Source organism: Crotalus tigris, unplaced genomic scaffold (genome assembly GCF_016545835.1).
Source record: "Crotalus tigris isolate CLP2741 ecotype Arizona unplaced genomic scaffold, ASM1654583v1 scf7180000020019.1302030, whole genome shotgun sequence".
In the NCBI taxonomy this organism is placed as follows: Eukaryota; Metazoa; Chordata; class Lepidosauria; order Squamata; family Viperidae; genus Crotalus; species Crotalus tigris.
This window is the reverse complement of record NW_024097821.1, coordinates 1,126,534-1,151,507: the sequence shown is the minus strand read 5'-3', so window position 1 is coordinate 1,151,507 and position 24,974 is coordinate 1,126,534. Positions and strand designations below refer to the sequence as shown.

The 24,974-nt window shown below is 44.0% G+C and overlaps 2 protein-coding genes across 3 annotated transcripts in view; one reads left to right on the top strand and one right to left on the bottom strand.

The window, feature by feature from the left end:
* Positions 1–20,458, bottom strand: TMIE (transmembrane inner ear). Its single transcript, XM_039365294.1, has 4 exons — positions 20,357–20,458; positions 13,406–13,523; positions 8,934–9,083; positions 1–494 (listed from the first exon to the last, which is right to left on the bottom strand). The coding sequence occupies exons 1-4, from the start codon at positions 20,456–20,458 to the stop codon at positions 136–138; spliced, it is 729 nt and encodes a 242-aa protein (XP_039221228.1). The 3' UTR covers positions 1–135.
* ALS2CL (ALS2 C-terminal like) overlaps positions 8,344–24,974 on the top strand; it is a 58,859-nt gene continuing 42,228 nt past the window's right edge. Inside the window, exon 1 of one of the 2 annotated variants that reach the window (XM_039365256.1) lies at positions 8,344–8,566. Coding sequence is in view for 1 of the 2 variants with exons in the window: in XM_039365254.1 (XP_039221188.1) it covers positions 23,136–23,153 (18 nt within the window). In the remaining variant the exon portion in view is untranslated. Of the gene's footprint in view, positions 8,567–23,099; positions 23,154–24,974 lie in introns of those variants that run through there. The other variant, XM_039365254.1, reaches the window with a different exon arrangement.

Genomic DNA, 24,974 nt, shown 5'->3' with positions numbered 1-24,974 from the left:
CGAGTCCAAAGTGGTGCAAACATTCAGAGACATTGAGAAGATGCAGAAAGTCCTTTTTTTTTTAACCTCCAGGTTTCTCTCTCTCTCTCTCTCTGTCTCTCTCTCTTTTTTTTGCAATTTTTCTCTCATCTTCGCTCATTTTTTCCGGGACGAAGATTTAGGATTTCCAGGTGTTTTTGCACGTGCTCTGGAACTGCCTCTGAGTCCGTCTTTGCCACTGTTCTTTTCTCCTTCCTCTTTCTTCCTTCTCTCCAATTTTGTCTCATTCCCTTCTTTCTTGCTTTGTTTTTTCTTCGTTCCCTCTTTTCCGTTCTTCTCGGAAGCTTCCCTTTCTTCTTTTTCCTCTTGGTGCTTCTTCTTCTTTTCTTTTTTTCCGTCTTTCGATTTTTCTTTCCTCTTCTGGGCATCCACTTTGCCAGATACGGTGGGCACGTCCTCCTCCTCTTCCTCTTCTTCTTCTTCTTCTTCTTCCTCGCCCTTCACATTGGCCAGACCTGGGGTGGGAGGGGAGAAAAGGAAGGAGAAAGAGAGCGGAGAAGATAGAAACAAAAAGTGCCATTAATAACAAGGATGGGACCCTCTGTGCTGGGGGTTCTCTCTGCAGATGTTTCACGACCCAACTAGGTAACATCATCAGTGCTAGAAGGGAGGGGGAGGAGGAGGAGGAGGAGGAGGAGGAGGAAGAAGTAGAAGTGGAGGATGATTGTGGAGGTCTTGGGGTCATGAGACATCTGCAATCCTCCTCCTCCGTCCTTGGTCCTCCTCCTCCTTCTCCTCCTCCATCTCCCCCACCTCCTCTTCTTCCTCTTCTTTCTACTCCTCCTCTCCACAAACCCCTCTCCCTTCTAGCACTGATGATGTTCCCTAGTTGGGTCCTGAAACATCTGCAAGGAAACCACCAAACTCAGGGATCACCAGGGACCCCACAGTCTTTCCTCCTCCTCCTCCCCCCCCCTTTTCTCCTCCTCCTTTCTACAACACCCTCTGCAGCACTGATGATGTTCCCTAGTTGGGTCATGAAATGTTTCCAAGGAAACCACCAAGTTTAGGGAGCATCAAGGAACCCACAGTTGTCCTCCTCCCCCTCCTCCTCCTCCCCCTCCTCTTCCTCCTCCTCCTCCTCCTCCTCCTCACAAACTCCCCTTCCTTCTAGCACTGATGATGTTAGCTAGCAGGGTTATGAAACGTCTGCAAAAAACCAAGCTCAGAGAACACCAAGAACCCCACAGTCTCTTTCTTCTTCTTCTTCTTCTTCTTCTTCTTCTTCTTCTTCTTCTTCTTCTTCTTCTTCTTCTTCTTCTTCTTCTTCTTCTTCTTCTTCTTCTTCTTCTTCTTCTTCCTTCTTCTTCTTCTTCTTCTTCTTCTTCTTCTTCTTCTTCTTCTTCTTCTTCTTCTTCTTCTTCTTCTTCTTCCTTCTCCTCCTCCTCCTCCTCCTCCTCACAAACTCCTCTTCCTTCTAGCACTGATGATGTTACCTAGTGGGGTCATGAAACGTCTGCAAGGAAACCACCCAGTTCCACAGTTTATGTTCAATGTTTCCCCAGATTTTTTTTTTCATTTGTACAAAAAGTTCACAAGTCCCTTGGTTAAATTAGGCAGTTATAGAAAATGAATAGAATAAAATAATAATATAAATGTATTTAGTCCTCAACTTATAGCATTGTTTAGTGACCAAAGTTGCAATGGGATTGAAAAAAACTGACTTATGACCATTTTTCACACTTACGACTGTTGCACCCCTCCCATCATTACATAATCAAAATTCAGACGCTTGGCAACGGACTCATATTTACGACGGTCGCAGCGTCCCTGGGTCATGTGATCCCATTTTGTGACCTCCTGACGGGCAAATACAATGGGGAAGCCAGATTCACTTAATAGCCATTTTACTCACTTAACAACTGCAGGGATTCACTTAACAACTTGACAAGGAAGGTCATGAAATGGGGCAAAACTCACTGAACAACTGTCTCACTTAGCAACAGAGGTTTTGGGCCCAGTTATAGTCGTAAGTCGAGGACTCCCTGCATGTATTGCCTATAACTTGAACCAGGTGGGGAAAAAAAATCATTTAATTCTTATTAGCCAGCGGTTAAGTTTGGTGTTGCAAAACTCTCTTTAAAAATGTTTTCTGAAGATCAGGTTCATTTGCCACTGAAAAGTACAAGAAACTCTGTTTGCAGAAAAATTAATCTCACTATAGGGAGCGAAGATAAAATTGCCAATAACTATCTTTTATTTATACTCATAATGTTTATTCTAATAGATTACCCCACAGCTGTGCAAATGTCATCCCTACATTAAATAGAGACTATTAAAAATGAAAAATGCTTCCGTGTGGATAAATTTAATCGATAGCTAAATATCAGCTTCATTTGTAATGTTTGTTCTGATTACTGTATAAGTGTCATACAGACAGTCCTCGACTTACGATAGTAATCGGAACTAGCAACATATTGTTAAGTGAGTTATTCCTGATTTTATGAGTTATTTTTGCAGTGGTTGATAAGCAGTTGTTAAATAAGTTCAGCTTTCCCCCATTGGCTTTGTTTATCAGAAGGTCACAAAATGGGATCTCATGATCCCAGGACACTGGGACCGTCATAAATGTGAATCAGTTGCCAAGCGCCCATATTTTGATCATGTGACTACTGGCATCCTGCCATGGTTGTAAGTGTGAAAATTGGTCATAAGTCATAATTTTTCAGTGCCGTTGTAACTTTGAAGGGTCACTTATTCACAATGACTGCCTTACATAGCAACGGAAATTTTGTGGTTGTAAGTGGAGGACTCATATATATGTACAATCAAATCAAAATCACTTTGAAATTTCAACTATAAAGGTTGAGGCACCAAAATGGATTCTAGATAAAAGAAGCTTGTACAAAAACTTCGCTCTTTTGTTCTGCTTGCTGGATATTGATCAACAAAAAGAAAAAGTATAGAAAATGTATTTCGTCTGAGTGAAAGTTTAATTAACACTTTATTTTATTCAGCCTTTGATTAAACTTTCATTTTTGATTAAGCCGATAGCTCTTACAGATGTGGATTTTATAGCAGTGTTTTTCTTTTATAAACTCACCATGTTTTAATTCTATACTACAGTGTTTTTTTTAGCTTGCTAAGTTTTAAGAGGGGTGGGTTTCAATTCCCAGAATCCCCCAGCCGGCCATGTTTTAAGAGGGGAGGACTTCGACTCCCAGAATCCCCCAGCCAGCATGCTTTAAGAGGGGTGGACTTCAACTCCCAGAATTCTGCAGCCACGATGCTGGCTGTGGAATTCTGGGAGTTGAAGTCCATATATCTTAAAGTTGCCAACTTTTGAGAGCCAATTGAAAGGCTGGAAAGCAGAAGGGCGAAAACTAATTGCCCCCAAATTTCACTGAACATTTTAAGGTACATGTTTCTTTTAGGGGTTCACCTGAAATTTGGAGGACCCAGCATGGAAGCAGAAAGGCAGTGGGTGGGTTAAAGCTTCGCTCTTTCTCACACACACACACACTTTTGCAAAAGTTTCTGAAAACTTGCTGCCTGCCTCCAGGACGTGTGTATAAGAAATCTGGCTTTTTCGTGTGTCATCACCTGAAGCTGTTTTTTGTCTTTTAATTACAAGCTGGCCAGATGTTTGACTGGGACGCCACGTCGCTTCTTGTTGGACCCAAACCAAGATTCGTTGGCTACAGCAACCAAAAACAGCTTGTTTCCTGCCACCCGTGAGGCAGACTTATAAATCTGAGAGAAAGACTGAACCAAAGAGCCATCCCATAACAAGAGAGCCAGAAAACCAGAGAATTGCCTGAATTGGGAGGGACTCCCAAAGATCATCTAGTTCACCCTTCCGCAACAGGCAGGAACACTAGTTTGGCCATCCTCAAGGCCATTCGGATTCTTCTTTCAAACCCCTCCAGAGTTTGGAAGGAGCTTTTAATGACCAGGGTCTGATAGCGGAGGAATTTTAATTTCTAATCCTCAAATTGGAAAAGTCCTTTGAGATCATCTATTCCAACCCCCTGCTCATTGCAGGAACCCTCCGAAGGGCAAATGGGTGGTCTAAAAACGCAATAAGTAAATAAAGTAAACTCAATAAATATCCGTGACAAAGGATTACCTGGGCTGTACCAAACCCAGGTTTGTGATAATCCTCTTTCTAGATAGTCCTCACTTTACGACCGGTGGCTTAGCAACCGTTTCATGTTACGATGGACCTCCTCTGAGAGACTTGTGACCTATTTCTTTTGCACACACACACACACACACAGAGAGAGAGAGAGAGAGAGCTTTGTGATTTGTGTCTTTGGGCACTTAGCAACCGACTCCCCTTTTACTGTCGTTTGCAGCATCCCACAATCACACAACTGCGATTTGCAATGTTTTTTGATGGGTTTTGACAAAAAAAGTCCTATTGGGGAAAATAGCTTCGCTTAATGACCGCCGTGCTCACTTAAGAACCGTCCTAAAAACTTCAAATCAGGACACAAGTTGCCTTGATTTACGACAGCAATGACTTATTCCAGGTTCAATTCCAGTCATAAGTCAAGGACCATTGTGTGTCCTACTTATTTCTCGCCAAGGAGTCTTTGCCACTCAGTTATGATGACTCCACGCTGCTTCCTAAAATTTCTGTTGCTAAGCGAGACAGCTGTTAAGTGAATTTTGCTCCATTTTACAACATTTCTCGCCCTACTGGGCAAGCGAATCACTGCCATAAGGTCGCAAAAGGGGGTCACGTGACCTTGGGACCCTACAACAGCGTCATAAATGCGAGTCAGTTGCCAAGCGTCTGAATTCTGATCACATAACCACGGGGACGGTGCAACGGCCGTAAAAGTGAAAAAACATTGTAAGTTACATTTTTGAGTGCTGTTGTAACTTTGAGCGGTCACTAAACAAATAGTTGTAAATCAAGGATTGTCTGTAGTGGAAATAATGTAAATTCTTACCAGTTCTTCCCTTTTTTCTTTCTTGCGCTCTCTTCCTTTTCTCTGCCTGCTATCCCCTTTTTCTGACAGCTGGCAGTTTTGCTAGTCGCTGGTGTTTAATAAGTAATATCCACTTGTTCATTAAATATTATTTTATTAAATATTAATGCTGTAATAAATTAATAATAAATAATGCATATTTTTTTCTAACTGAACCCAGGATGGGAATGCTGGCTGTGATCCAAATTCAGGGCTAACTGGCTGAGCAAAGTGGTTTTCTAACAACCTGGAGGCCTGGGGTAGTCCAATAGTCCTTGACTTACGACCGTATTGGAGTCTGGAATCTCCATCCTAAGTCATGACGGTCATAAGTCAAGGCACCCTGTGACCAACCAAACTCAATTTTAAGACATTTTTGCCAGTGGCCTTTCAGCGAATACGGTGGTCATTAAACGAAGCAAGGCATTCCTATGGGCGTTTTTTCCTGGAAACCATCCAAAAGGGAAAAAATTAAAGAATGAAAATAAAGAATGAAAAAAGAAATAACAATTAATAAAAAATGTGATTCATTGTACGTCGGCCATAAAACTGAGCCGGTTACCAAGCACCAATACTGGTGTCTATTTCTGGTTTCAGGTAAAGCTGCCCCATAGGAAATGATGAGTTTCACTTAACGACCGCCATAAAAAAAGATCGTAAAATGTTTCCAGTCACCACTATCATGATTTACAAACATAATTGTGGTCGTCAATGATGGTCGTCATAACTCAGAGACTACCTATAAACGCTTTTTCTAAGGAGCAAAACGCCACCACGTTGCACGTAAATCAGAGATGGGTCTCTGGATTGCCTGGCTGTGGACTCCATCTTGACTTTTTTGACCTCCTCTCCCGTTCCAAAGGAAACCTATTTTCCATTTCCTGCATCCTTTTAATACTTTCCTGTCTTTGCAGATTCAGCCCTTCTACAGAGTCCTCGAAGTATGAACACAAATGAACCCATTGCTAAGCAAGACAGTTGTTAAGTGAGTTTTGCCCCATTTTACGACCATCCTTGCCACAGTCACTAAGTGAATCACTGCAGTTGCTAAATTAATCACATCATTATTAAGCAAATCTGGCTTCCCCATTGACTTTGCTTGTCAAAAGTTTGCAAAAGGGGATCATGTGACCCGGGACTCTGCGACCGTCGTACATATGAGTCAGTTGCCAAGAGTTTGAATTTTGATCATAAGGCCATGGGGATGTCGCAATGGTCGTAAGTATGAAACACAGTCGTAAGTCTTTTTTCAGTGCAGTTGTAAATTCAGATTTAACTGATAGAAACTAAATTTTGCATTCTTGCTATTCTTAGCATCCTATATCGCTCTGACTTCTTTTAATTTGCCAATTAAGCAAACCATCCATATTTAATTTAATTTCAAGATCTAAAGAAATCCTGATCTCAGGAGGGATCTTGGAGATCTAGTAGTTCAACTCAACTCTCAGTTTTGGCTTTCTACGAGTTTCCGTCTCTCTCAAACCAATTGGCGGATTTAAAAAACCCAAAGCTTTTAATTCCCTCTGTCCTATTAATCTATTCCTCTCTTTTCTCTCCTCTCTTTTTAATCCCCTACGATCTTCAGCTTCATTGGTTGATCTGGTGAGGGGATTCTGGGTGGGCATATATGCAGATTTATGCAAATAAGCAGAATTATTTATGCAAGCAGGATGATGCACCGCAAAGGATTATGGGAGTCTAGACAGGAGTCATCCAGAAGGAAGCAGCCGATGTGCATTTCACCCACGGGGTCAAAAAAGTCAAAATGGTGGCCACCCATGATACAATTCCACAACATTCTTTTTTAAAAAATGAGAAGCTGGCCACTATCTTGAATTGTTTTACTTTCTTTGTGAGATCAGGCAAGGAGGATCTGGCTGAAATCTGATTTTTTGGGATTCCCCCAAAGCCGCAGGAGTGGTGCAGGCTGTCCTCTACTTACAACCATTTGCTGAGGTTGAGAAACTTGGATTTATTTGCTTAGTGATCTTTTGAAGTTACATTAGTTTCACACTAATGACCGTTGCAGCCAACCCCCGGGTCACATGATTAAAATTTCAACGCTTGGCAACTGACTCATATTTACGAAGGCTGCAGTGTCCCGGTGTCATGTGATCCCATTCTGTGACCTTCTGACCAGCAAATTCAATGGAGAAGCCGGATTCACTTAACAACCGTGTCCCTAACTTAACAACTGCAGGGATTCACTTAATAACTGCGGTCGTAAAACGGGGCAAAACTCACTTAACAACTGTCTTGCTTAGCAACGGAAATCTGGGGCTCAATTGTGGTCGTAAGAAAAGGACTACAGTGTATTCAATGGCAAGAAGTTGAGAAAGGAGCTGCCCGCCGTGCTTCTGCAGGAGTCCCTGTTCGGGCAGGATGAGGCGGCGGAAGAGACGGGCTTTCGGATCGAAGGAGAAAGCCAGAAGAGGAGCGACGTGGCCGGAGGAGGAAAAAGACAGGACAGAGAAAGGATCCCAGAGGAGGAGAGAAGAACGTTGAAGGGGAGGGAAAGCGGGCGGCGGGCGCCCCCTAGTGGGCTTCCCCCGCGACTTCCTCTTCTTCCTGGACGGCCGGCAGAGAGGCGAGCGGGCGCGCTTCGAGCTGGCCCGAAAGAGTTTGGAGGCTTTCCGTGGAGCCTGGAAGAGGCAGAGAAGCAGGGGAATGAAGGACAGGAAAGGAGGGAGGGAGGGAGGAAGAAGAACGAGGGGAGGAGGAAATGGGAGGGAGGCTGGGAGGGAGAAGAAGGAAGGAAGAAAGGAAAGAGAGAGAGAACGAAAGAAAAAGGAAGGAAGGAAAGAAGGAAGGAAAGAAGGAAAGGGAGAGCAAGGGAGAAAAAAGGAGAGGAGGAAGGAAGGAAAGAAAGAAAGAGAGAACGAAAAAAAAGGAAGGAAGGAAAGAAAGAAAGAAGAGGAAGGGAGGGAAAGGGAGAGCAAGGGAGAAAAAAGGAGAGAAGGAAGGAAGCAGGGAGGAAGGGAAGGAAGGAAGGAAGGAAGGAAAGAACAAGGGGAGGAGGAAATGGGAGGAAGGAATGGGGGAGAAAAGGAGAGGAGGAAGGAAACAGGGAGGAAGGAAAGGAAGGAAGGAGAACAAGGGGAGAAGGAAATGGGAGGGAGGAAGAAAGGAGGGAGAGAAGAAAGGAGAGAGCAAGGGAGAAAAATGGAGAGGAAGAAGGAAGGAGGAGGAGGAAATGGGAGGGAGGGAGGAAGCAATGAGGGAGAGAAGGAAGGAAGGAAGGAAGGAGAATGGGAGGAGGAAATAGAAAGGAAGGAAGAAGGAAGGAAAGAGCAAGGGAGAAAAAAGAGGAGGAAGGAAGGAAAGAAAGAAAGAGAGAGAACAAAAGAAAAAGGAAGGAAGGAAGGAAGGAAAAAAGAGGAAGGAAGGAAAGGAAAGGGAGAGTAAGGGAGAAAAAAGGAGAAGAGGAAGGAAGGAAAGAAAGAGAGAACGAAAAAAAAGGAAGGAAGGAAGGAAGGAAAGAAAGAAGGAAGGAAAACTGTCAAGAGTGCATTGAAGATCCCTTAATTGAGCCAATGAACTGGTGATCAGAGTGGACAGTCCTGCCACGCCTGTGGCTGCAGCGCAGAGTCTGGCGGTCATTGCCCGTGGTGAGTGTGTCCCTCAGCCTTCTAATGGGGGTGGGGGGAGGGACACAGCTGGCTGCTGTTCCTTTCTGTACAGGTCATCCTCAGCTTACGTCCACAGTGCGGACCAGAATGTCCATTGCTAAGTAAGACGGTTGTTAAGCAAGTCCCAACTTTTATGCTGGGGTTGTTAAACGAATCACTGCCTCTCTGACAAGTCAAGTCAATGGGTCCAGATGCATTCACTTCACAACCAAACTTATTCGCTTGCTTAGCAATAAAAATTCTGCTCCCCACTGTGGTCGTAAGTGGAGGACTCCCTCGACCTGATGCCCCAATTTCTGCCCTCTTACCCAACCCTGGGTAGAGGAAAAACGTGGTCCCCCCTCACCTCCTGGAATCTCAGTCAGTTCATTGAGGGGGGGGACGGTGTCCAGCTTGTCCGCGTACATCTTTGCCGCCTGCCTCTTGGCGTAGCGTGCTTCGATCTCCTTCTTGGTCCTCGGGATGCGGCATTTGAAGATGCAGCAGAGGGTGATGACTAAAAAAAAGGGAGGGAGGGAGGGAAAGAAAGGAAGGGGTGGCTCAGGAGCCAGGAGAGCCCTCCTCCCCCACGGGAGAATGGACCCCCAGATTTGGGGCTCCCCAAAGGAAAGACAGTTGCTCATCCTCCCGGCTGAAGCCAGAAACCTGCAGTGCCTGAGTTAAATTTTAAAACTCACAAATGAAGGGTGGAAAGCAAGGAGGAAAAATGAGGGTGTAGAATGGGGAAGAAAGGGGAAATAAAAATGAAAGGAAGGAGAAGGAGAAAAGAGGAAGAAGAGAAGGGAGGAGAGAAGAAACAGAAGGTGAAGAGAGGAGAGAGAAAGAGGAAGGAAGGAGAGAGAGAAAGAAAGAAAGAAAGAAAGAAAGAAAGAAAGAAAGAAAGAGAAAAAGAAGGAAGAAAGAAGAAAAAAGTAGGGAGAAAGGAAGAGGAAAAGAGGAAAAGAGGAAAAAGAAAGAAAAAGGAAGGAAGAAAAAAGAAAAGAAGGAAGAGCGAGGAAAAAGAAAAGGGGAAGGGAAAGGAGGAGAAAGAAAAAAGAGAATGAAAGAAAGGAAGAGAAAGAAATGGAGGAAGGAGGAAGAGGGAAAAAAGAAAGAAGAAAGGGAGGAAAGAGAAAAAAGAAAAGAAATGAAAAAAAGAAAGAAAAAAGAGAGAAATGGAGGAAGGAAGAGAGAAAAAGGAAAGAAAAGTAGGAGAAGAAGAAAGGAAAGAAAGAAAAAAGAGAAAGAAAGAAAGAAAGAGAAAAAGAAAAAGAAAAAGAAAGAGAAAAAGAAAAAGAAAGAAAGAGAAAAAGAAAGAAAGATTGTAAGTTGAGGACTACTTGTATGATGTGTAAGTGGCCCAGATTCACTTGACAGTGAGATGGACAGCATATTAAACTGAAATAATAAAATCAAGTGAAATTAAATTAAATAGCCCCTTTTTTTCAGCGTTGCCATAACTTTGCATAGCTGCTAAAATATGAACGGGGTTAATTTGAGGACCCTCCTTCTGTCTGGGGAACCTCAACTTAAAATCCGCAGCCAGCTTTGGCTCCCGTTCTCGAAAGAAACAAGATCCTTTTGATCTGTGGCTTAAAGAGATCTGTTGGGAAAGTCAAATAGGACGGGGAAGCAAGACTATTAATGTGCCAACTGGCAAGGTCAAAACGTTTTGGGTAACTTCGCCGTCTGGCATGCTCGGCGCGCATTCCCTGTGTGATGCTCGTGAAATTAAATCTGCCTCAAAAAAAAAAAAAAAAAAAAACCCCAACCCCCCAAAAACACTCCTTAAAAAGCTTGTTTTCTCTTCCTGGCAACTTTTTCAGTGGGTCTGTTTTCACTGTCAGCCGCGGGAAAAACCTGGCCACGTTTCCCGCGATGATGCTTATTTAATGGTGCAAATATTTCCTGCCCTGTCTGGGAACATTTTCTTCTAGCGTTTCTCTTCCAGTGCCAGCAGGCAGGCTGCAGACCTGGAAAACGGCCCGCGCCAGGTGGAATCAATGGGGCGTGCGGTGGAACAGTTGCCGTTTGCTTAATTCCCGGGGATAGGAGCGAGTTCGAATCCTGTCAACCGTGCTGCCATAATTTACGGCTCTAAGAAAACCCATCCAGATTCTCTACTCCAGGCAGCAGTTCATCCTGAAGAGCTACGGGGTGTGTGTGTGTGTAATTGGCTTTGCACAGCAGGACGGTCCTTGACTTACAGCTGTTTTTGTTTAGCAACATTTCCAAGTTACAATGGCATTGAAAACCCTGACTTACGACCGTTTTTCAGACTTATAACTGTTGCAGCCTTCTTGCAGTTGTGTGATTAGAAACCAGACGCTTGGCAACCAGAATGTACAGGTTGTCCTCAAATTATGACCAAGCCTCACATTTCTGCTGCTCAGTGAGGCCTCAGTTAAGTGAATTTTGCCCCATTGCATGACCTTTCCCCTCGCCGTTGTTAAGCAAAGCCCTGCAGTTGTTAAGTTAATAACATGGCTGTTAAGTGAATCACCATTGACCTTGTTCGTCACAAAGTAGCAAAAGCCGATCACAGGATCCTGCAACACTGCAACCGTCAAAGTATGAATCAGTTGCCAAGCACCTGAGCTTTGATTGCATTATCGTGGGGATGGTTGCAATGGACGTAAGTGTGAAAAATGACCGTTGCTCTCTTTTTTTGGTGCTGTTGTAACTTTGAAGGGGCACCGACCGAACTGTAGTAATCTGTATATATTGCGGGGGTCTTATAGGCTAGTCCAGGATCTACAAACACTGAATGCCAAGATATGGAGTCCAACTCTGCCCAGGGTGGAAGACTTGACCATCTCAGGTAGAGATGAACCTCAACACTCCAAAAAACAAAGTCTTCCATGGCTCCATAGCTCTGGCCATAGAGAAATCCCTCCTTATTGGGAGTTTTCTTGAGGATGTCCATCTGGCAATCTTTCATGGTTAGGTCTTCTCCAGCTGTTGGACATCGTGGAGACGTCTCTTCACAAGTTGGAAGGTGCTCTGATGTCTTCTCTTAGCTTTCTCTTCTGAGGTTGAACCTATCCCATTCCTCTAAGTCAGTATTTCCCAAACTTGACAATTTTAAGGCATGTGGACTTCAACTCCCAGAATTCCACAGCCAGCGTTGCTGGCTGTGGAATTCTGGGAGTTGAAGTCCTCATGCCTTAAAATTGTCAAGTTTGGGAAACACTGCTCTAAGTTCTTTGTAAGAACATGTAGGACTCTCACCATCTTCACTGTCTTCTTCACAGCTGGTCCTCAACTTACGACAGTTCATTTAACGACCATTCAAAGTTACAACAGCAGTGGAAAAAGTGACTTAGGAGCATTTTTCACCCTTACGACTGTTGCAGCATTCTGATCAAAATTCAGACACTTGGAAACTGACTCATATTTATGATGGTCATGGCGTCCCAGGGTCACTTGATCCCCTTTTCCAACCTTCCAGTCAAGTTAATGGGGAAAATCAGACTCACTTAACAACCGTGTTACTAATTTAACAGCTGCAGTGATTCACTTAACAACCGTGGAAAGAAAGGTCGTCAAATGGGGCAAAATTTACTTAACAACTGTCTCACTTAGCAACATAAATTTTGGGCTCAGTTGTGATTGTAACTTGACTGCCTGTAGTGGCTTTCCAGGATCTTAGCAATCAATCAATCAATATCAATCAATAAATCAAATATTTATTTGGTCATTGTCCAGACTTCTTAGCATCCTTTTCAGATTGGGCCTCAAATCCTCAAATTTATTTAGTGACCCTTGAAAGTTACAACAGTAAAGTGACATGAGTGGTCCTCGCACTTGTGATCGTCGCAGCATCACCGTGGTAACACGATGGTGATCACAGACTCTGGGACACTGCAAGTGTTATTAATTAATGTCCAACCATCTGAATATTGATCATGTGACCATGAGGACAATACTATTGTTGTAAGTGTGAAAACAGTCATGAATCATTTTTTTCAGTGCTGTTGTGACTTTGAATGGTGACTAAACAAATGGTTATAAGGTGAGGACTACCTGCACATGGTATTGAAGGAGACCAAAGCTTGTTTTTTTTATACTATCCAACAAGGATGTCCACAGGAGAGTGGTCAAAAAAAAGTCAAGATGGCAAGAAACAGTGGCTGGAAACTGACCAAAGAGAGAAACAACCTGGAGAAAGTTCCTAACAGGGAGGACAATTAACCAGTGGAACTTGTCACTAGAAGTTGTGGGTGCTTCATAGCTGGAGGTTTTTAAAGAAAAGACTCTATTATATTCCATTTTGTATTCTCTTCTCTTCTCTTCTCCTCTCCTCTCCTCTCCTCTCCTGTTCTATTCTATTCTATTCTATTCTTATTTTCTATTCTATTCTGTTCTGTTCTATTCTTATTTTCTATTCTATTTATGTTCTATTCTATTCTATTCTATTCTTATTTTCTTTTATATTCTATTCTATTCTTATTTTCTATTCTATTCTTATTTTCTATTCTATTCTGTTCTGTTCTGTTCTATTCTTATTTTCTATTCTATTCTATTATGTTCTATTCTATTCTTATTTTCTTTTATATTCTATTCTATTCTTATTTTCTATTTTATTCTTATTTTCTATTCTATTCTATTCTATTCTGTTCTATTCTATTCTTATTTTCTTTTATATTCTTTTCTATTCTTATTTTCTATTCTATTCTTATTTTCTATTCTATTCTATTCTGTTCTATTCTATTCTTATTTTCTTTTATATTCTATTCTATTCTAATTCTCGACCTCCATTTGACTTTTTTGACCTTCTTACCCATAAAACTGGCACCCAAGAGGATGGAAATTAAAAGAAGAAGAAACAGCACTTACTAACACTCAGCACAAAAATAGCAAAAATTCCAACCACTTGCCAAAGCCGCAAACCCCAGATCACCACGGTTTCCGACGTGATGGGATCCGGTTTCTTTTTCGGCGTTTCAGTGGTCGCCTACAGAGACACAAAAGAGGCTAAAGAAAGGAGAAGGAAGGCAGAGGGAATTCTGGGAATGGGCTTAAGCAGCCATAACAGACCCAGAGGCTTGTGGGAAAGAGGAAGTTGGTGATTCATAGCCAACTTTGACTTTTGTTAATTGCAGGTTTTCTAATGCAGCTAATTTGAAAACTAAATTTAACCATCCTGGGGGTCTTTTTTCTTTTTCTTTTTATAAATGTTTCATTAATTTTCTATTTTCACAAGCAAGTGCTCAATTGACAACGTGATGACTGAGTCCATTAGTAATTTGGTGACACATGTAAGTTTCCCCAACTAAGTCCAATGTTACGACCTGTCTTCTTCTGGTAATAACAATTTTTCCGCATTAGGCAAATACAATTCTTATTATTATTAGTAAACATACAAGTGCACATCAACATTGATTACATTTTTCTAATAATATCAATAATATCAGTTTAAAATATCTTTCCTATCCAAAGTATATCTGAATTGCATTTGCATTCAATTTCCACTTATTTAATCCCTGTCCATATTTTTTAATCCATTTTTAATCCATATTTTTGCTTTTTTCAATTTTTGTTTCCCATCCATATTCAAACCATCCCAATCATTTATTATTTCAAAACAAGTTACATTGGGGCAACAAAGAGAGTCCCTTATTCAAAATTTTTAACATATTCTTATTTCCCTTCTCATACCAAGATATAATATTCTAATTACAAATCATAACTAATTAGTTATAATAATATTTCTATTTCTAACAATCTATTTTTAACCATATTCAAATCTCTAATCAATAGTCTAGCATCTCCTATAATAGGTCAAAGCTTTTGCTTCCTTCAATCTTACTCTAGCTTTCTTTCTTTGCCAACTAGCTTTCCCAGTCAATGCATTTGGATCATCAAATAATTCTTCCTCTGTTTTTATATTTATTATTTGGAACAAAAGAAACAATTTAGTTAAAATATTTTTGGAAGAGCTAGCCCAGTTAAACCGCCTCCCTCCTTCTCTGGTTCCCCACAGTTCTTTTAACGGAGTTATCTTCCATTCCATCAGTTCTCCTTCCTTGTCATCCGGTATGTTCTGAAACCTTAATTTATAAAATGTCTCTTTCACTTCCAGTATTATCGTTATACCTTAGGAGTGTTCATTTATCTGAATCTGGTTGTTTGTTTCCTCTTTTGGATCCTCAATATTTGTGTCAGAATTCTCTAGTTTTCCTTCTATTTTCTGGGTTGCTGAGGGTCCATTTTCAATGGTGGCAGCTTCATGATGTGGACTTCAACTCCCAGAATGCTGGCTGGAGGATTCTGGGAGAGGAAGTCCAAGCCTCTTAAAGCATGCCAGCTGGGGGATTCTGGGAATTGAAAGCCACCCATTTAAGCCACCCGTTTAAGCATGCCGGCTGGGGGATTCTGGGAGTTGAAGTCTTCCCCTCTTAAAGCATGCTGGCTGGGGGATTCTGGGAGTTGAAGTCCTTCCTTCTTAAAGCATCCTGGCTGGGGGATTCTGGGAGTTGGTGTCTAAACACAGATCTAAGGGACATAGACAGCCCCTTGTCTACCAAGTGTTGCTTTACAACTCCCATCATCCTCCATCTTGCGCTTTCTTTACCTGGGGCTGCTGGGTGTTGTAGTTCAAGGCTTTTCAACCAGTGGTACGGGTACCACCTGTAGTACATTGGCACCTGGCAGGTGGTACGCGACCATCCTAGAAAAGTGATAGCGGGGGAGGAGAATGAGCTGAACCGATGGCAGCACCGCACAAGCCTGAGCGAGAGACGGCTGGAGCTGCAGGGTTGTCAGGGCTCAGCGGAAGCACCAGGATCAGCACCAGGCTCCAGCTGATCGGCGCTTCTTTGGGGCTATCAGGGCTCAGTGGAAGCGCCAGGATCAATGCCAGGCTCCAGCTGGAGCTCAGCACTGATCCTGGTGCTTCTGCTGAGCCCAGAAGAAGCGCCGATCAGCTGGAATGTTGCAGCCTCTCCAGGGTCTTGTGATTTATATTCAGATGCTTTGCAACGGATTCATATTTATGACGGTCACAGGGTCCCAGGGTCATGTGAGATGACCAAAACCTGCTGCAACCACCCAGCAGACGGGGGGGGGAATAAAAACCAAACACCCCCCCCACCCCACCCCCGCTGCCAATCCTCAACAGAAACACTCACAACAATGAAAACCTGGGACAGGAGGAAGAGCGTGGCCAGGCGGGCAGGCAGGTGTCTTGCTCGGCTGTGGCTTGGGGGGCACTTTTTTCAGTGCCATTGTAACTTTGAACAGTCACTAAGCGAACGGTTGTAAGTCAAGGACTACCTGTACTTTATCACTTTTTTCCTTTTTGGTCATCAAGTTTTTGACCCCTTGCTAGGCGACTGGTGGTACTTGGATATTGCTATATCCTAAAAATGATACAATGGGTGAAAAGGTTGAAAAGCCCTGTTGTAGTTGACCAAGAGGGCCTGAGTTATACAGATAGTCCTCTACTCATGACCACAATCAAGTGAGTGAGACATTTGTTAAGCCCCATTTTACAGGCTTTGATGCCATAGTTGTTGAGGGAATCCCTGCAGTTGTTAAGTGAAACACACCGTCGCTAAGTGAATCTGGCTTCCCATGGACTTTGCTTGTCAGAAGGTCAGAAAAGGGGATCCTGTGATCCTGGGACTTTGCGACCGTCATAAATACGAGTCAGTTGCCAAGGGTCTGAATTTTGATCCCGTGACCCATGGGGAGGCTGCAACGGTCGTTAAGGGTGAAAAACGGTCAGAAGTCAATTTTTTCAATGCTGTTGTAACTTTGATCGGTCATTAAATGAACTGTTGTAAGTCGAGGACCGCCTGTATTTGGTTAATCTTGTTTTTAACTTTATACCTTTTTCTTTCTCTCAACTCTTTCGTGACAAAATGGCAGCCGGGGGGTGGGTGTTGGAACAGTCACACTGAATCTAGAACTAAGGAGAAACTTCCTGACAGTGAGAACAATTAATCAGTGGAACAACCTGCCTCCAGAAGCGGTGAATGCTCCAACACTGGAAGTTTTTAAGAAGAGACTGGACAGCCATTTGTCCAAAATGGTGTAGGGTTTCCTGCCTGAGCAGGGGGTTGGACTAGATGACCTCCAAGATCCTTTTCAACTTTATTACTATTATTATTATTATTATTAATTGTGTGAAACATTCATAGGGGCTTTGAGGACAAGATAACACAACCCTTCAACACACTCCTGCACATACACACACACATATACACACACACACAGGTTGCTGTCTTCCTTGAAGGCTCTATGATTTATTTCGAGCGCATTATGTTTCTCACTCGTCTCCAGTTTCAGAACATAGTCTGGCTGTTGTTGAGGTGCGGCGTTGCATAAACTAATCGCCACTTTAAAAAAACCTAGGATGCCAAATTGTGAGGTCTAACACAAAGACACAAACGCACACATAGACCCTCCTCCTGTACTCAATCTGCAAAATTGCTGCATCCTCGAATCCAACTAAGCAGGCAAAAGGAGTTACCAACTTTCAATTTATCTCAAGCACGGGTAGTCCTCGCCTTACAACCACAGTTGAGCCACTTAACAGCCGCAACTTACCACACTAGAATGTCCCTTGCTAAGCCAGGCGGTTGTTAAATGACTCGTGCCCGATTTTACAACCTTTTCTGGGGCACGGCTGTTCATCAAATCTCCGCTGTTGTTAAGTGAGTCCCGAGGCTGTTGTTAAGCGAATCCAAACTCCCCTCCTTGGTTTTGCTGGTCCGCTGGGAAGGTCGCATCACGTGACCCAGGGATGCTGCAACGGTTGTTAAATACATTCCTGTTAACTCAGATCATGTGAGCATGGGTGTGCTGTGACGGTCGCAAGTGTGAGGACCGTTCAAGTCAAGCCGGTTTCCAACAAGAAAAGTCGAAGTTGGATTTGCTTAACAACCACATGATTTGCTTAACTTCTGCGATTCGCTTAACAACGGTGGCCTAAAGGTCGTAAAATTGGGCGTGACTCGCCTTGTTTAGGAATGGAAATTCTGGTCCCTGATTTTGGTTTAGAGCAACAGCTGGCGTCATAATTCGAGGACTACCTGAATTACAACTTACTTTCTAGCTAGAACAAAGATTTGTTTGCTTAGCGATAAAATTCAGAGCCCTCTTACTCCCAGGAAAATCTTACTTCCTTGCTTTGCAGCCCACTATAAATATTTTCAGAATCAGAATGACAAGAGTTGGAAGGGACCTTGCAGGTCATCTAGTCCAACCCCACCTGCCCTCCTTCCACCCCCTATTTTCAGTGGAATTAATCTCGGTTTTAGAATAAGAACTGTGGCTTGAACAAGTGGAATTTCTACTTTTTGCTTGGAAGAAACAAAACTTTAATTGTGGGATTTGACGATTAGAACCGTTTATGATTCTAGGAAAATTCTGTATTATATTTAATTTTAGAGCAAGAGGCTTAATGCACTTTACATTTGCACAATATCTGCGCTGAAAAAAGCATAAATGATTATTTTTCTATTTTGTTCTTGGTTTGTTTTCTTTTCCACTCTCCTTTGTTCCTTTTCTGATCTTGCCTTCTCTTAATTCTTCTTTCTGTTTCTGTTTTATCGTTTGTTGACTCTTAAAACCTTACTAAAAGATAAGGCCAGAGATTCTGAAACATTTGCAAACAGAGGAGAACAAATATATTTGGTGAGCTTTTTCTCTGCATTTTTGATCTAGAATAAAAATTGCCGATGAAATAACAGGGGGCTAAAAATAATTCCCTTCAGTTTGTGGGGGGCCATTGCAAAGCTTAAATTAAATAAATATTCAATGTTGAAAGTCAAAATTATCTGGAAATTCCTGAAAACCTCTCTCTGTTTTAAAGAATTTAAGTACATTTTTCTTGGAGATTTCCTGCAACTTATCTGATACTCCTCAACTAAATACCTTTTGTTAGTTTTTCCTTTTGTTTGCGAAATTCCTGGCCTAAACCTAGTTCAAATAAAAACCCCAAACTAGAATCTCTGTAAATACCCTTGTGAGAGCCAGTTGACTGGATTTCAGACTGATGGAAAAATTGGGATTTTTGCAATGCAAAACAGATGGTCCTCAACTTACGACCGCAACTGAGCCCAATATTTCCGTTGCTAAGTGAGACAGTTGTTAAGTGAGTTTTGCTCCATTTGATGACCTTTCTTACCACGGTTGTTAAGTGAATCACTGCAGTTAGTAACGTAGTTGTTAGGTGAATCTGGTTTTCCCAATCAGAAGGACATAAAAGGGGACACTGCAACCGTCATAAATATGAGTCAGTTGACAAGCGTCTGAATTTTGATCACGTGACTGTGGGGATGGTTGAAATGGCCGTAAGTGTGAAAAACGGTCAAAAGTCCCTTTTTTCAGTACAGTTGTAATTTCAAACGGTCACTAAATGAACTGTCGTAAGTCGAGGACTACCTGTATTTGGGGAGTCTTAGCCTGCAGGCTAGTTTGTCTCATTAGTTATTTTATTTATTTAAAATATTTATGTAACTTGCCTCGTCTTTCAATCAACTCTGGGCGTCATCCAATCGAAAAATAAACAAGATGGAAAATCAGATTAAACTGCTAAGATTCAACTGATGAAAAAAAATTAAAAACAACAACAGCATCCTTAGCCTCTTGAGCCATTCTGGATCTGTGATGGCAAAATGTGATGGCCAGAAGGTGCTGGGAAAGAGATCTTCCCCTCCCACCCCCAATTCTCTGCTGGCCTTTAGTGGTGGTCCAGATATTTGCAACCCAGATTTGATAATCCTGCTTCTAAGATTTTTTCCTTTCGGTTAGGATCCCGAAGAATTTGGCACAACGGTATTTTTGGATTTAGGGGTCCTTGGTAGTCTCTGAGCTTTCCTTGCAGACGTTTCATGACCCAACTAGGGGACATCATCAGTGCTAGAAGGGAGGAGGAGGAGGAGGAGGAGGAGGAGGTGGAGGAGGAGGTGGAGGAGGAGGGGGAGGAGGAGGGGGAGGAGGAGGAGGAAGATGGGAGGAGGAGGAGGAGGAGGAGGAGGAGGAGGAGGAGGAGGAAGGACTGGGGGGGGTCCTTGATGCTCTCTCTGAGCTGGTTGGTTTCCTTGCAGACATTTCATGACCCAACTAGGCAACATCATCAGAAGGGAGGGGGGTTTATGGAGAGGAGGGGGAGGAGGAATGAGAAGAAGAAAGAGGGGGGAGGGGGAGGCGGCCTGTGTGGGGTTTTTGATGCTCTCTGAGCTGAGTTGTTTTCTTGCAGATGTTTCATGCTCCAACACTGCCAGGGCAAGCTATTGCAAATCCCACTTTTAGCACTGGTGACTTTACCAAGTTGGGTCATGAAACATCTACAAGAAAACAACTCAGCTCAGAGCTCCTCCTCCTCCTCCTGCTCCTCCCTGTAACCCCCCTCCTTCTAGCATGGATGATGTTCCCTAGTTGGGTCACGAAACGTCTGCAAGAAAAAACACCAATCTTAGAGGGCACCCTACAGTCCTCCTCTCCTCCTCCTCCTCCTCCTCCTCCTCCTCCTCTCCGCACACCCCACTTCCTTTAGCACTGATGATGCTCTCTAGTTGGGTCATGAAACGTCTGCAAGAAAACCTCCAACCTCAGAGAACCCCAAGGACCCCCCCCCCAATTAATTTTCTGAGCTACAAATATTCTCAGCTATTCCCGGGTGTCTTGCAACCACCACCCATCCTTTGCTGATCCTGGATGGGGTCTCTGCACCCACCCACCCACCCATTCATCCACCCATCCATCCATCTTCCAGGCACCCCCCAATCTCTTCTGGCCTTCCCCCCCCCCCCGTCTTTCTCCCATCCGCTTGCTCACCTGAATCAGCTGGCTCCAGGCAGTGCTGGAGTAGCAGAGCAGGATGGAGGGTGAGCCCCCAAACGGACAGAGGGGGCTTCGTGTGTTTGGATCCCAGGCCATCTCCCTTCGGTGCTCAAGGCTCGGTGCAAAGCGGAGCCTGCTTCGGCAGGAGGAGAGATGGCTCCCCCCCCCTCCCTTTGTCCCTGTCCATGCCCAGGCAGAGCCATTAATTAATTCATTAGGGGCAGGTTGGCTTTCAGACAGCCTGGCTCAGCTGAGCCAGGAAGCCAGGAAATATCTTGTTTTTTTACGGTTCTCGCTCAAGGCAGCAGGGCGTTCTCCTCAAGGAGAAGGTGATTTGGTTAGGCCAGGTCTGCTTTTTTTCAGAGCAGCATCCGGGCGTGTTTTGCAGCCCCAGGATGTAGTTGCAGCTTTGCATTTCTGGGGTGCAGGCGACCACTTGGGGGGGGGAGCAACTGGGCCCTGCAGGTGGCCAGGTTTTAGGCTGGAAAGAGGGATTGGGGCCGTTCGGCTGGGTGGGTTGATTCTTTTTTATTTATAATACAATTAAAAAACATTGGATGTAACGTGACATTCCAGTATATACCTTCTGATCAAGTTGTTCCACATTTTACAATCGATTCTTCATCTATAATTATACATCTACGTTTTTTATACAGTACTTATTCTAAAAGAACATATATTTCTATCTTAACGCTAATCTTTAATCCCAACCGCCCTCCTCCAATCCCTCCAGCAGTAAAGTTTATCCCAGGTTTTGAAATAAATTGATCCACATTTGTCTTTCGATACCATTGTGAGCCTGTCCATTTCCACACATGCTAATATTTTATATAGTAACTCTTCCTCTGTGGCTGGGTTGCTTCTTAAAGGAAAGAGAAGCAGGAAGAGAGGAAAAGAGGGAGTGAGAAAGAAAAGAGAGACAGAGAGGAAGGAAGGAAGGAAGAAAGGAAGGAAGGAAGGAAGGAATAATGGAGGGAAGTGGAGAGAAAGGATGGGAAGGAGGGAGGAATAATGGAGGTAACAAGGGGAGGGATGGGAAGTGAAGAAGGAAAGAGGAAGAAGGGAGGAAGGGAGGGAGGGAAGGAGGGAGGAAGGAATAATGGAGGGAATGGGAGGGGAAGGATGGGAAGGAGGAAAAAGGGGAAGAAAAAGAAGGAGGGAGGGAAGGAAGGAAGGAAACCGAGAAAGACGATGGTGTGAATTTTGATTTGGTCAAATCTCTAGTTTCAAATAAAGGCAAACCTCGACTTACGACTACAATCCATATCAGAATTTCCCTTTCTAAGCAAGGTGGTGGTTAACTGAGTCACACCTGATTTTACGACCTTTTTTGCCACCGTTCTTAAGCAAATCACTGCCGTTGTTAAGTGAACCGCACAGTCACTAAGTGAATCCAACTTGCCCGATTGACTTTGCTTGGCAGAAGCCTCGCTCGGTGATCAGGCGATTCTGGGATGCTGCAACTTCCCTCAGTGACAGGCCCGTTGCCAAGGTCTGAATTTTGATCACGTGACCGTGGGAATCCTGCAATGGTCGTAAGTGTGAGGACTGGTTGTAACACACTTTTTCCAGTTACGTTGCCATTTGGAACGCTTGCTAAGCAAAGGGTTGTTGAGGACCACCTATATTTTTTTCTTCTTTGTTCCCCACATTTCTCTCTCCTTGCTTCCTTTCTCTTATCAACTTTATTCTCACCTATATTTTATATTTGGAGGATTTCAATTAAAAAAAAATGGTCAAAAAAAGAGTAAAATGCAGAGGACTGCTCCAATGGAGTCTTTCACCGTCTTTGTTGCACTCAGGTTAATTCAGCACTGTTTTTGCAGGATGCATTTTTCAGTACAGAACGTGACCCTTGCTTATTTTGCTGTTCCTCTTTCGATGGATTTGTGGTGATTCAATTTCCGTCTTTTCCTGTTTCCTCTTTCTGGCCTAAATTTAGCAGATCAGGACAAAGACAGATTCAACCTCAGTGTCTGCACGGCAATTTTCATATGGATGGACTTCCACTCCCAGAACCCCCCAGCCAGCCATCCTTTAAGAGGGGAGGACTTTGACTCCCAGAATTCCCCAGCCAGCCTGCTTTAAGATGGGCAGACTTCCACTCCCAGAATCCCCCCAGCAACTATGCTTTAAGAGGGGTGGACTTCAACTCCCAGAATCCCCTGCCAGCCTGCTTTAAGATGGGCAGACTTCCACTCCCAGAATCCCCCCAGCCACTATGCTTTAAGAGGGGTGGACTACAACTCCCAGAATCCCCTGCCAGCCTGCTTTAAGATGGGCAGACTTCACTCCCAGAATCCCCCAACCACCATGCTTTAAGAGGGGTGGACTACAACTCCCAGAATCCCCCAGTCAGCATGCTTTAAGCTGGACAGCATTCCCAGGATTCCTCAGCAGACATCCTAAACGGAGAATTCTGGGAGTTGAAGTCCACAGATTAGAAAATGGCTACCTTCGTGCCCTGGAGGGATCCCCCCCTCCTTGCCAAGTGTCAGAAGGTTTGGCAGCTCCCCAAAGGATTTCATGGAGGGCCAGGAGGAATGTGGTTGCAGTGCATTGTGGGATTCCACCCCCCACACAAACACACACACACACACCCCTCCTTTTTTTTTCTTTCCCTTTGGCAGCCGGGCCAACCTTTGGAGCCGAGATTGGCTGAGCTGCTGCTTGCAACACGAGTGCAGGGCGCACGTGAGCTGGGAGGGAGAACGTGCCTTGTGGGTTGCGACCGGGAAGGGCCAGAGGGAGGAAGAGAAGGAGGCAGCCACGGATGCCTGCTCCAGCCCAGGTGGGGTTGTTTTGCTTCGGGAGAAGGCAGAAAGGGAGGAAAAAAGGAAGGAGGGAACGGGAAAGGAGGAAGGAAGGAAGGCAGGAAGCACGGAAGGAGAAAAAAAAATATACCAAGAAGGAAAGAAAAGGAAATAAAGTGGGGAAGAGAGAAAGAAGAAAAGAAAGGAGGGAGAAAGGGAAGGAAGGAAGGAAGGAGGAGAGAAGGGAACAAAATAAAGAAGATAGAAAAGACGGAGGGAGTGGGGAGGAAGGAGAGAGAGAAAGGAAGGAATGATGGGAAAAAAGGAAGACAAAAAGGAAGGACAAAACGAAAGAGGAAAAGAGGGATGAAGGAAGGGGAAGGAGAGAGGAGAGGGAGGATAAGGAAGGGAGAGGAAGGAAGGAAGGAAGAAGAAAAAGACAAAAAGGGAAGGAAAGAAAGGATAGGAAAGGAGGAATGAAGAAAGGAAGTGGAGGGACGAAGGAGGAAAAAAGTGCACGCAATGAAGGGGTCTTCAAACTTGGCAACTTGTAAGACTTGTGGACTTCAACTCCCAGAATTCCTCAGCCAGCCCTGAGGCTCAGCCCTGGCTGGCTGAGGAATTCTGGGAGTTGAAGTCCACAAGCCTTAAAAGTTGCCAAGTTTGAAGACCCCCTGCCTTAGACTCCCTCTGAGTAGACAGGTAGGTTTTTGCTGCTGGGAAAATTGGCCCGTTTTCCCCGACTACGGAAAACAGCTGAAATGCAAAATTAACTGTTATCATGTATGATGCCCCTCCGCAAGGGCAATTAACTCTAGGGATGTGTGTGTGTGTGTTGAGGTTGCTGATTTTCCCAATCCCCACAAGTTCTCCCTTCTGCAAGCTTCCATGGCTGTTTGTTGGTCACCGTTTTGCAAAGTTGAGAATGTGACGTTCGTTCCCCATTGGAGGAACACCCTCCCCCAAAGGCTTCCGTTTTTCTGCCTCATTCTCAATGGAGAACCTCCAGTGGTTCCCTTGAGGCTGCCTTGATGACAGTGTTGGTTTCTTTGACCTGTCTCTCCCCTCAGGAGTGTGGAGTTCCCTTCCCTTCCTTCCCTTTCCTCCCTCCCTCTCCCTCCTCCCTCCATCGTCCCTTCCTTCCTTCCTTCCTTCCTTCCTTCCTTCCTTCCTTCCTTCCTTCCTTCCTTCCTTCCTTCCTTCCTTCCTTCCTTCCTTCCTTCCTTCCTTCCCATTTCTATAGCCATTTCTTAACCAAGCAACAATGGGCAGCTCACAGTTCTCAAATCCTAAAACAAATCAAATCATTTAAGAAGCACTAAAACAATAAAAACATGCGCAAAGCATATTTATTTTGCTTCCAGTGGAGCAAAGGGAAAATGGATAGGGGAAGAAATGCAGGCCTTATCTTGCAAAGGCTGAATTGCTGAAGGCGCTGTGGATCATGGGGGGTGTTGTCCCGCTGGTCTGCCTTAAGGGGGTCTCTCCTGGGAGTTGTCAGTCTTCCTTTTTAGCTGCAATGTTGCCGTTTTTGTCGCTCTCTGAGTCTCTGGAGGGCCTAAGGCAATATTTCCCAAACTTGACAATTTTAAGGCATGTGGACTTCAACTCCCAGAATTCCACAGCCAGCGTTGCTGGCTGTGGAATTCTGGGAGTTGAAGTCCTCATGCCTTAAAATTGTCAAGTTTGGGAAACACTGGCCTAAGGACTCCTTTCATGCCAGGGAGAAATGGGGGGGGGGTGTTTGCTCATGTTTTGAACCTGGACATTTTTGACACGGAAGTCCATAATTGCTCAGAAGGGGAGTGACTCAGGTTGACTCACCTGTGACTCATTGCACTTCTGTGGGACCTCCGGTC